This window comes from Phocoena sinus, chromosome 11 (genome assembly GCF_008692025.1).
Source record: "Phocoena sinus isolate mPhoSin1 chromosome 11, mPhoSin1.pri, whole genome shotgun sequence".
In the NCBI taxonomy this organism is placed as follows: Eukaryota; Metazoa; Chordata; class Mammalia; order Artiodactyla; family Phocoenidae; genus Phocoena; species Phocoena sinus.
In genome coordinates this window covers 74,559,448-74,572,020 of record NC_045773.1, presented here as the reverse complement: position 1 = coordinate 74,572,020, position 12,573 = coordinate 74,559,448, and the positions used below count along the sequence as shown (strand labels likewise).

Below are 12,573 nucleotides of genomic sequence, written 5' to 3'. Positions count from 1 at the left end.
GTGTTAGTTGAATTCTCTGCAGACATGATTTCATATTCCCCACAGTGCCCTGGACAGCACAGTAAGTGCTGTACACACGCGCGCACACGCACACACACACACACACGCACACACACACACACACACACACACACATACACCACCACCACCACCACACACAGTTTCATCAGTCTAAATATTTCTATTTGTGGACTGATTTCATTTAACCTGGAAATGCCTTGTTGAAGGGGAACATTAGACTCACATGAAGCCCCAAATGAGGATCAACCACAAAACTTCTACCTTCAGTCTGAAATGTCACCTTTCTCATCTGCACGCAAAATTGGGCCACCTTGTCCAGTCATGGCTTAGAAAGGTGCCGATCTGTTACGAATCATGACCTCTGACAGCCACTGAAGGTGCACCTGCGTTCCTACTGGGCATAGATCCTGCCAGAATGTAAGTTCTACTGGTATTTTTGTAACCAATGATAAAATGAAAACGATTTGGATTTTTTTCCTTTGCTCACTTCTACTGCAAAAGAAGGCTGCCCCTGTTTGGTTTGTTCATTCATTAAACAATTACTGCCTTCTCATGCCAGACACTTGGCTAAAGTCTCAAGATATAAAGATGAATTATCCACGGCCCTGCCCTTCTGGGGTTCACATTTAGGAAAAGAGACTGAAAAAGCCATCGGACATGTTCAAAGTCTCAGGCGAAATCAAGCCCCGAGGCTCTGATAATGGCCCACATCAGTGCATTTGCCCGCTAGATTCTGCCATCTGTCCCCGCATGAGATGTTTGCTGTAACTCCTTTCCACTGCCCGCTTTTGGTTTGAATGACCTTGGAGACAGCCTGAAATCCCGAGCTTTTAGAGTTTCTGGTCTGCACATATGTGCTTCAAACAGAAATCCACAAACCTCTAATTATCTCCTCTTAGCAGGCTGCCTACATGACTGACGACCAGCGCTTTAGTCACTCCAAGAATGGATTTCTATGTAGCCTGTGCCCTCCCGGGATGCATTAGGATGCCCAGAACATGTGTGGCCGCTCTGAGCGGCACAGGGCAGTTAACAGAAGCCACGCAATTTGCAAAATGCCTCAACTTCCTGCTCATTTCTGAGGCAGAAAATGGTCACACCTTAACCTCAGGAGGCTCATCAGAATAATTCCCACCCCCACCCCAAAGAGAGCCTCTGGTGTCAGATTCCACCCCCTCCCCACCCTTGCTTTTTGCAAACATAAGCACTCGGGCTGAAACAACAGCTATGACTCAGTTCCTAGCGAACGCTGCCTGAATTGATTTAGTCTGAGTTCAGATTTAGCACATAATCATGTTCAATTTGCTCCACTGCACTGCCTAGAGATAAAAGGCTGGGGGGAAAAAAATAGCTCCAGCTTGTGTCAGTCTTTGCGGTGATGTCATTGCCATCAGAGAGCCAGCCGCTCTTACTCTGCCCTGCTGCCTGAGCCGCGGCGGGCTGTGTGCGTGCAGTGGAGTGGGCTCAGGTGCCCAGCTCGGCCGTCCCCAGGGCAGGGCAGCGCCCGGCCGGCCCGGAAACATCCACCTGGAAGGCTCTTCCCAGCCCGCACGACTCGGAGGCTGCCTAGCTGTTTATTGTCAATTCCGGAGGGGGAATGCCAGCCCCTAGCATGGACTGTGATGTTTCCACTCTGGTTGCCTGCGTGGTGGATGTGGAGGTCTTTACCAATCAGGAGGTTAAGGTACGCACCTGCAATCTTCTGTTTCATTGTTGCTGTTGCTGAAGCTGCTTGGAGCCTTGTTAGCTTAAGGGAACAAGACTTTGGTTCATAGTTTTCAGCTCACGATCTGCGCTAGAAATGCATGTGGTGAGTGCCTGACTCTATTAATTAGAATAAGTTAGACGAGGGACTGGCACATTCATTTTAAATGTGATGAGGTTGGAAAAACCACTGTCTGTTTGTTCTTGCCTTTTCTATTAGGTGATCCCCAGTTGTCCTTTTCACAGTAGACATGTTTTCATAGTCTCTGTGTCAATAAGAATTTGCCAGTCCTTAATGCTGAGAGGGGTTTTAAATCAATGATTAAATGAAGAAAGCACATATAATAAACATCGTACCCAGGACACCCTGATCGTGGGACATTAACCCCTTGATGGGACGTCACTTACATAGGCCGTGATGTGGTCTGCAAATTGAACAAAAGCTATTCTACAGATGGCAGTTTCAATCCCCAGCTCTCTGGAAGTCAGAGTTGGAGAGCAGCTGTCTAAATTTCCTTTGTCAGGCAAAAGAAGCAAGTCATCTTCCCTGAACAGTTGTCCATAAAGAAAGTTCAGGCATAAATAAATTTTGCGTAGTATTCTAGGGCGCTGGTCCTCACTGACTGTCTGCAACAATTGTTTGATTGTCATGGGTAATTGTCTCCTGATGACATACATTCTCTTTGCTTTTCCCCTTTGGTTTTATGTTCTGAAAAAGATGCCATGCTTGTGAAATGGGCATTTTGATTTCTTCTCTCATATTGAAAATAAGAACTAGCAGAAGCTTCTTATTTAAACAGTTCACACACAGGACGAAAAGGATAGTTGCTCATTGTGTGATGGGAGGCAGGAAAGGGGAATTGCACTGCATAATCATTTGTCACCTTCCCCGTAGTCTTTACTTAAAGGAAGACCCAGAATTCTTTATTTTGGGGTGTGCAGATGACACCCTGGTGCTTCCCAGGTGGGAATTTATGTGTCCACTAGCATAACACATGGCTGTGTCATTCAAGATTGCAGTTTTGAACACCCTTTTGAAATGAATTCAAGAATCTGTTTTGTTGTTTCTGCATATTTTAAACGTGTGGCCTGCGTTTACCAATTCTTAGGCCAGTGCTGTGAAGTGTCAACCACCTGTCATGCTGAGGTTCCGAAAATTAGAAGGTAATGGTTTGGTGCTGCCTGTGGTCGTGTCCACGAATGGAAACATGCGTGTAGCGACTCACAGCCCCGCTGGCCGTACACGCTGTGTACACTCCAGAAGGGAGCAGCCCTCAAAGCCCCTCCAGTTCAAAACCAATTTAAATTCCGACGTGGGTAACTGAGTAGAGAGCCATCTCCCAGCACCTGCTGGAACAGAATTATGCGTACATAAAGTAACACTTTACGATTCCCTTCTCTTCTGAACCGTTCCCTTTTAATTATGTGCTGGGCCTGTGAACGTCATAAAATAAATAATCTAGACTTTTTTGGTCCAAGAAATGATGGTGAGAAAATATTGATAAGGCATCTGGAGTCTGCCGGGCATTGTGCTCTTACAGGAAGGAGTTTAAAATATGCTTAGATGACGTAGGTATTTGTCATATAGACATACAAAGAACCACTTACCCAATATTTCTCTTTTTTAAATCATTGCTCTTTTTTTACTTATTTTTTATTGACGTATAGTTGATTTACGATGTTTCAGGTGTATGGCAAAGTGATTCAGTTATATGTGTGTATATATATATATATTCTTTTTTCAGATTCTTTTTCATTGTAGTTTATTACGAGATACTGTATGTAATTCACTGTGCTATACAGTAGTTCCTTGCTATTTATATTTTATATATAGGAGGGCATATCTGTTAATCCCAAATCCCTAACTTATCCCTCCCTCCCCCTTTCCCCGTTGGTAACCACGTTTGTTTTCTATGTCTGTGAGTCTATTTCTGCTTTGTAAATAAGTTCATTTGTATCATTTTTTAAGATTCTGCATATATGTGATATCATACGATTTTGTCTTTCTCTGTCTGACTGACTTCACTTAGTATGGTAATCTTTAGGCCCATCCATGTTGTAGCAAACATGCCCAATATTTCTTAAAGACAGACTATTTTGTGGAATTCAGGGGACACAAGATTCTTACAGCTGGTTGTACTTGAGTGGTTGGGATGGTGTCATGGAGCAGGTGGTATTTGAACTTGACGATGGGTAGATTTTGATACAGGAAGAGGGAGGGCACGGGGACAGGAAGGCATTCCATCTTGCAGTCAGGTGAGTCAGTGCATTTGACTGCAGTAGGATCTCTGTGAGAGACTGGAGGGGGGGGACAGAGGGGCGTCAGGGACAGATTATAAAGCCTCTCACCCTGTTGTTAGAAATGTATGGGGTTTTCTGGGAAGACTCCCACCAGAAAGATGCATTACATGTCCTTCCTGCTAAATAGCTTCGAATTACAGTTGATTTGCTTCTCTGAAACAAGTTACTTAATCATTCTGTGCCTTAGTTTTCTCATCTGTAACATGGGGATAATGGTAGTTCCTACCTTGTTGGCTTGGTAGGAGGAGTAAAGAAAATTATACATGTAAAACAGCTAATACGGTGCCTGACATACTTCGTGTTCAATAAGTGTTAGCTGTCACCATTATCGTCCATGGTCATCTTTTTAGACGTTCTCTAAAGGTGATAGGTTACTTTCCCCAGTTTACTGGAATGTCCTATCTCCAGCTGACTTTACAATGGCAGTCCAGGACGTAGAAAGTGTTTCCACTGCCATCCCCCTTCCCCCCCCCGCAACAGCCCAGCAACTTAGAAAACACTGCCCTTCCTTTCAGACATTTAATCATTTAACGTTAAGTCAGTGACGTTATTAACAAGCAAAATTAAGGCAGGCCAAAGAGGTCCGCTGAGAAAACCTATACGTTCCTCGTTCAGAAGTGAGCATGGCTTAGTGTCATGAAGGCACGTTCAGATGTCAAATTCTGGCACCAAAGTTTCTCCAAAGGTAAACATCATTAATTACCAATTTCAGATCCATAGTGGAGCCAGGAGTTCCTTTCTTCCGAGTCCAATATTTCCTGTCAGAGAAAAGGAAGGCACCGGTTGGGGGTCCTTTTCACCTGCTTGCATCCAGCTTGCTTGATCTCAGGCTCTTTTTTGCTTTTTACAGACTCTCCCTTTCTACCTGGAGCCCCATTGGGAAGCAACCACACCAGGGTTATGCCACCAGCAGACTTTCTTAGCAAATACAGTGGTTAAATTGAAGGAGGTGGAGAAAATGCAAATCTAGTGACTTATAGCAATTTAGAAAACCTTATCCTCCGTGGGGGATCTCAGCTGGTTGCCTTGGGGGCCCTTCAGGCTCCAAGTTCCTAAATTTTGCCAAAGCTGCTAGAGCAGTAATGCCAAATAGAAGAGGAAATCAGTCAAAACGCATCCCCATATTTGTCTTTCTCCGGAAACTCCGTTGGTAGTGTTGTGAGCTTAGCTGTCTGTTTGATGGCAAAGGACGCTTAGAAAGATAAAGAAATTTGAAGTCCTCAATAGAAGGAAAATGACATGGTGAACTGGAGAGTTTGTGTGCGCGCGCCTGTGTGCGTGTGTGTACGTGAACGCGGGCAGAATTGATTTTCTCCAGTGTTCTCATATTCTGAAAATAGTCTCCCCCGCCCCCCAACAAGAGCCAGATGCTTGAGGAAATGAAAGGGATCCAAAGATGGGCGATAAAATTTGTATTTTACTTTAGTCCGGTTGTTCTTAAACCTGATAACACATTGGTATCCCCTGGAGAGCTTTTAAAATATTGACGTAAACAAATAAACGTATACTGTAATTTCAGGCAGTGATAAGGGTTTTGAAGAAAGATGAAGCAGAGTGAGGGGGGGGAACTGCTGGAGGAGAGGTTGCATTGGGGGCCCTTTAGGCTCCTATTTCCTAAATGTTGCCAAGACTGACAGATCGATAGTCCCCAAAAGAGGAGGAAGTCAGACAAATGGCGTTCCTCTGTATTTGTCTCTCTCCAGAAATGCCGTTGGCCACTTTTGAATGGATGGCCAGTGGAAGCATTTCTGGTGAGGCGACAGGTTTTGAAAAGTCACTGTTCCCGTGTCATTCAGGGATCTGAAGTGAGTGAAAGGACCGTGTATGGATCTGAGGGAAAAGCATTCCAGTAGAGGGAACAGTAGAGGCAAAGAGAGGCCATCTTATCTGATGTGTTCTCTCTCAGCCCCCCCATTTAACCCAGTGGTCCCCAGCCTTTTTGGCACCAGGGGCAGGTTTCACGGAAGACAATTTTTCCACAGACGGGGGCTGGGGGTGGTTTCGGATGATTCAAGCGCATTGCATTTATTGTGCATTTCATTTCTATTATTATTACATGGTCACATATAATGACATAATTATACAGCTCACCATAATGCAGAATCAGTGGGAGCCCTGAGCTTGTTTTCACTTGCCACTCACTGACAGGGTTTTGCTATGAGTCTGCAAGCAATTGATTTATTGTGGTCTCTGTGCAGTCAAACCTCTCTGCTAACGATGATCTGTATTTGCAGCCGCTCCCCAGCGCTAGTATCTCCGCCTCAGCTCCACCTTAGATCATCAGGCATTAGATTCTCATAAGGAGCGCGCGACCTAGAGCCCTCGCATGCGCAGTTCACAGTAGGGTTCGCGCTCCTGTGAGAATCTAATGCCCCTGCTGATCTGACAGGAGGCGGAGCTCAGGCTGTAACACGAGCGACGGGGAGCGGCTGTAAATACAGATGAAGCTTCGCTCTCGCTCGCCCGCCGCTCACCTCCCGCTGTGCAGCCTGGTTCCCAAAAAGCCACGGACCAGTACTGGTCCATGGCCCGGGGGTTGGGGACCCCTGATTTAACCTATTTCCATCATTCATTCATTCAGAGACCTACTGAGGCTATCAAGATCTTATGCCATAATTTTAATTTTTTTAACGCTGCTCCTTTTTAGAAATTGTGCTTAAGCTAATTCCCTCATGTTATGTTTTAAGCCCGGTGGTTCTCTTGGAGGAAGGGGAAATATAAGCAGAAATTTGTTCTCAGCGTGATCATTTTTCATACGCTTGAAATCTTAGGATCACTGTAGGATAGGACTTTTCTTTCCCTTCTAAAAGTCTAGGGCCTTCCCAAGGTGACTCATAAGTCCTACTTTCTCTCCTCCGCTTTTGAGAATTTCCCAGTATCCTCCTAATCCATGCAATCTTGGACAAGTCTCTTAACCTTTCTGGATGCGTGGTGATTATGCTGAGAAAAATGCCAATGCTTTGTGTATTTTGTTTTCCTTTCTCACACAAAAGTGTGATGTGACTGACTCATAGTCTGTGTCATGCTGTTGCGTGAGTTCTGAAAAAAAAACCCAACCCAGCACATCTTGGCCATTTAGTACAAAGAAATCTCTTTGGCATTTGAACCACTGGAAATTTCACGACTTGTTTTGTTCGGCTGGATTCGTAGGAGGAGAAGGATGGAGCAGAGTTGGTGTGATACGCTTTGCCCTCTGCTTTGGGGAGAGACAATGACACAAATGAAGATGTGGGTATTGGGTATCGGGATTGATTGGGAAGAGAAACTTGCGGGTATTTGTTAGGAGAGCTTGTCAAGCTTCATGCCCATTTCTTATGCTTTTTGCAAATGCCGTGCTGGGCAGAGGATCTGGCTGCAATCATGACTTTTTGGTTCTGTAGAACTCGAAAGATTCTTTCAGAATCTTCAGAAACCATTGTGTTCATTCAGTAACTTACAAGAATTTAAGTTGTGTATGATTTCATTCTCAAACACTGAAACCCTCTGGAGATATTCATGGCAACTTTTAGGAACCAAAATGTTAAGTTAACAGAAACTCTTATTCTCTGTTCAATGACTGGAATTTTAAATAATATTTGTTACATGTCTGCAGACCACTTTTAGTTTCTGAAAACCAAAAGGGAGTGTGTGGGGAGGATGGGGGAGGGGGAATGGGGTGGCCTGCCCATAACAGATTCTAATCCTCCAGCACAACAAAAGCATGTTCTTCCTCTGCTAGTGAAATGGACTAGAATTGAGGCCATCCTGGAAACGAATGAATTAATACAAAACTGAATGTTAGACATTAACCCTAAAAAAATACTTCAAGAAACGTAACATTCTTAAGTGCGCTGTTGAATATTATCTTGCCTCTGAAGAAAGTAGCAAACACCTTTCACAGATTGGGAAGAAGGGATTTTATGCAAGTGACAGATGCTCCCTGAGAAGGTTAACAGGCAGATTTCTCAGCCACCTGTCACATTAGGGAAAGACAAGGTACAGTATTCAACTAATGACATTGTAAAGCAGGAAAGCCAACTGAAAAGTTGCTTCTCTGCTTAGAGTCTTTTTTTTTTTTTTTTGCGGTACGCGGGCCTCTCACTGTTGTGGCCTCTCCCGTTGCAGAGCACAGGTTCCGGACGCGCAGGCTCAGCGGCCATGGCTCACGGGCCCAGCCGCTCTGCGGCATGTGGGATCTTCCCAAACCGGGGCACGAACCCGTGTCCCCTGCATCGGCAGGCGGACTCTCAACCACTGCGCCACCAGGGAAGCCCTGTTTAGAGTCTTTTAACTGTTGGAAAGTAATTCAAACATTGACAGTTGCTACCTCTAACCTGAATGTCAGATTTATTCAAAACAGTAACAACAAAACAGTATCTTCATTAACATCGATCTCCTAAAGAAACCGATTTTAATGTAAAACTCAGAGAATACCATTTGCATCCTTAGTGATTCTGAGTACAACTATCAATAATTTATAATAGCCTGTTTTAGTACTTTCTGATGAAGCTTAAAATTGACGAAAAGAAAATGATACCTGAAATGTTTATCATCACTGGGTATATTTCGGTTGTAAGCTTCAATGGCATCACAGCTTTGTGGGGAAGGACCCAGCTTTCCAGGGAGGTCATCAACCCTCCAGCCCATTCCTGGCCTAGAATTTCTTAAAGTAAGGGGACCGTATCTTTACATAAAGGGAATGTATCTCTTCCAAGCTCTAAATCTAAGCTGATTCCAAAAGATTAGTCAAAAGAACATTGAGAGAGTATTTAATGAGGTCTTCAAGCAGGTAAAAAGAAGTTGTGAACCCTTCACTCTATCTAGAATGGATCATTTATCTTAAAACTGTTTGAGAATATAATATCCACCAACTTAGACCTTCCCTAGAAAATACTCACTGGATGTGCCTTTGTATTCCTCTTTGGGATAAATGTATCCAGGGGGAACAATATACACAGGCACACACACACACGTGAACATGTATTGTATGTATATACTATACATAAATATATTTTTTCTTCCGTAACCCTGGAAGGTTTCTTCCTGCTCTGCTCCGGCCCTATCTAACCAGCTATTGGAAACTGTGGACTCTTAACCATGTCAAGAGATGAAGAGCCCAGAGAAGGCTCCTGGCAAAAAGTTGAACAGAAGTCTAAACAATTGCTAAACAGTTTCTCCAGGGTGGGGTGGAGGTGGCAGGGGAGACACGAAGAAATTCATGGCCTTTTCTTTTTATTGTTACATGCCAAGGAAATGTTTACATCCTTACAATCCAGTAGCACAGTTACTCTCCAGAATCTAATATACCAGCTCTGAACTATGCATTTTTTAAAAAAGGTTTTCAAAACGATCTTGACCCTTCAGCTTCCAGAAGATAACTTTAACAAATGTATCCTTCTTTGTTATATCGGACTTCAGACCAGCTTTCATTCCCCGCCCCACCTTCACCCAAATAACGTCTTCACTAATATTCTACTTGTCCCAACAATCAGATTGTTTGCTACTTAGTTGTAAGATTTATTTCCTGCATCTCTGATAGGGCTAAAGGAATATGCAAGCAGTGTTTATGCTGTGCCCCAAAGATTTGATTGGGGGGGGCATTTACTAAGTTGAGCATTAAACCATCTCACATGATGGCAAATGTAACCCCCCAGAGATAGTCATTTTCATGGATCGATATTTTATGTTATCAAGATGGACAATTTAAAAAATTCTAGCAACCCTTCTTCTTCACTAAATACTTCTGAGTACATGACACACACCAGGGTACTCCTTGTCATCCCCATAGTAGCCCGGGGCATCTATTTTTCTGCCCTGTTTTAAACAGGTTCCTGATCAGAGAAGTTAAATTTTTGCACAAGATCACACAGCTATTAATTGGCAGAACTGGGACTCGAACTGTGGTCTGCTTCACTCTTTCTCCTACCAAAATATCCCTAAGGATTAACAAGCCATTAATCGATTATTGGGGGGAAAGAAAAGATATATATCTCAGAGGATAAGCCATTGAACTCATATGTAGTATTTCCTCTAGTGTTCAAAGCACTGTTTTTGTCTTCTATTACTTATCAGATTAGGGAGTACTACTTTTACATAAATCAGTAGTGGAGATCATTTTACTTTTCTCATCTAACATGATGGCAGTTCTAGGCATAGCATCTGTTTTGGATTTCATCTGAAAATTTGTTTCAAAACCTAATAATGCCATCTAGTTGGGGAGAAAGAAAAAAGTGCTGGAAAACCCAGGAGCTCACCAAGAGGCGGATGATAACTGGTATGGCAGTTCCACCACCTCTTTCTGCATGTCGGAGAACATTTTCCAGGACTGGGTGAAGGGTGATCTCTGAAGGGTTGTAGAACAGCAGTGTTGAAACTTTTAATTGCAATAATAAAATTTTACTTTTGGACAGGGCTTTCCAAATTATACAAAACTCAGCTTTCTCTCTGGAGATCTCCAAGGTTAAACAAGACCACACAGTTCCTCAGGGGAAGCTTGGACTGGGATTTGTTCACAACACTGCACAAGGTCTCTTGGTTTATTATTATAGCCTGTATCAATAGTACATCTAAGAGAATTGATTTCATCTTCTGTGACTTCACTGTACCTTTAGGTATTGACTAAGAAAACCTCTCAGGCCACCTTTCCTGCAACAGGATACATAAGCAATGAGCAAACTTAATAATAACAACAGTGTATTGAGCACTTACTATTCGTCAGGCACTGGACAAAGTGCTTTTATTCATTCGCTCATTCATTCATTCATCAAATATATATTGAGTGCCTTCCATACTCAAGGCCACACACTAGGTTCCAGAGATACAGAGGGTAACAGTCCTGTTGGACGCAAAACTCTGTGCTCTGTCATTATGCAGTGTTGGCCTTTATTCCACTCAGTTCCATTTTTCCCAAAAAAGACAATGCTCTTTCGACCTCCAAAGAGGCCTCCTTTGCTGACTTAGGGCACGTGAGAAGGAAGCAAGTCCAGCCTCCAAGTCAGACATCCTGGTTAGAAGTCTCTATTTGGCCACTTGGCCACTTACTGTGTGACCTTGAGCAAGGAGCCTGAAGCCTCAGTTTCCTCAATTACAAAAGGAAGAAAATAATAGTGCTTACCTGATCACTTGGCAGGCAGAACACACACCGGTAATGTTAACCTTTATCATCATCCATCGTCATCATCGTTATCATCAGTATTAGTAAACTTCTCATATAGAGTTTTTTCTTCTCAAGGCACTTCACTTATAATAGGGGCGCTGCCCCTATTTTATCAGACACTTGCCTGTGGTTTTCAACTCATCTTTGCACAGAGGAAGCAGTGCCCTACCTCAGCGACACTCTGAGGTCACAGAACCAGAGAGGGAACCAACTGATTCAGCAGCGGAGTGAGCAAAACCACGGACCCAGACGGTTGGTCGTGACTTCCAGACCCAAGGCCAGTTTTAATAAGCATTCAGAGAACAGGGTATATGGCAGAATATAGAGGCTTTAAGGCAGGATGCCCATTAAAGAAAAGAGAAGTTGGACTCAGAACTCATTTCTTCAAGACATATTTAAACACCTGTCTCTGAGCAGGAATTTTAAATGGAGTTGGTGACTAGTTTCACCACAGTTATGCTAAACCATAATTGCGGTACTTTCAATATTGACCTTCACTTCCCATATCTACTTTAAAACTGTGGTGATAGGTGGAAATTAGATTAATTATCCAGGCTAAGCTCAATTTCTCTTTTGATTAATAGGCCTTTTGCCCTAGAAACTCTGTTTTCTGCCATGCACACCTACCTATGGCTGCTTATTAACTTGTATCATAACTAGCAAATCATTCTGTGATACTTAAAACAAAACAAAATGAAAACTGAGCTAAAGCCCTACTCTTCATTGCCTGGTTGAATAAGCAGTAGACCTGAATTATTAATGAGAGGGAGAGTAGATGATCTATTTTATATTCTTTCTCTGTAGGGAGTTGTTCCATACATTGTAGTGCTCAGCAAAATAATATTCTATATTTAAATAACCCTTAGCATGTGATTAACCACAACTGATGTTTATGAAGGCCTCAGAAGACTTGAACCCTCTTTCAATGAGTGCATCCTCATGCCACCCCTCTGTTACAGGTGGGAAGTATTATTCTCTCAATGAGAAATCCAGGTTAGAAGTGTTCTCCAAACCCAATCAATAGAGAGATTCCAGTTTGCTCCTTGTTACTTCACATTCCTTTTTTTAAATTTATTTTATTGCATTGTAGCTGATTTATGTGTTAATTTCTGTGTATAGCAAAGTGATTCAGTTATATATATATATATATATATATATATATATATACATCCTTTTTCATATTCTTTTCCATTATGGCTTATCACAGGACATTGAATATAGTTGCTATACAGTAGGACCTTGTTATCCATCCTATATGTAATACATATAATAGTTTGCATCTACTAATCCCAAACTCCCAATTGTAACCTCCTCCAAACCCCCTCCTCCTTGGCAAACAAAGGTCTATTCTGTATGTCTATGAGTCTGTTTCTATTTCGTAGATATGTTCATTTATGTCCTATTTTAGATTC

The 12,573-nt window shown here is 42.8% G+C and overlaps 1 protein-coding gene across 3 annotated transcripts in view; it reads left to right on the top strand.

The window, feature by feature from the left end:
• RCAN2 (regulator of calcineurin 2) overlaps positions 1-12,573 on the top strand; it is a 261,617-nt gene that overhangs the window by 167,580 nt on the left and 81,464 nt on the right. The window contains exon 1 of one of the 3 annotated variants that reach the window (XM_032650012.1): positions 1,304-1,705. The exons of the other annotated variants lie outside the window; for them this stretch is intronic. Coding sequence (XP_032505903.1) covers positions 1,619-1,705 — 87 coding nt within the window. The 5' untranslated portion in view covers positions 1,304-1,618. Of the gene's footprint in view, positions 1-1,303; positions 1,706-12,573 lie in introns of those variants that run through there. 3 annotated transcript variants of the gene reach the window in all.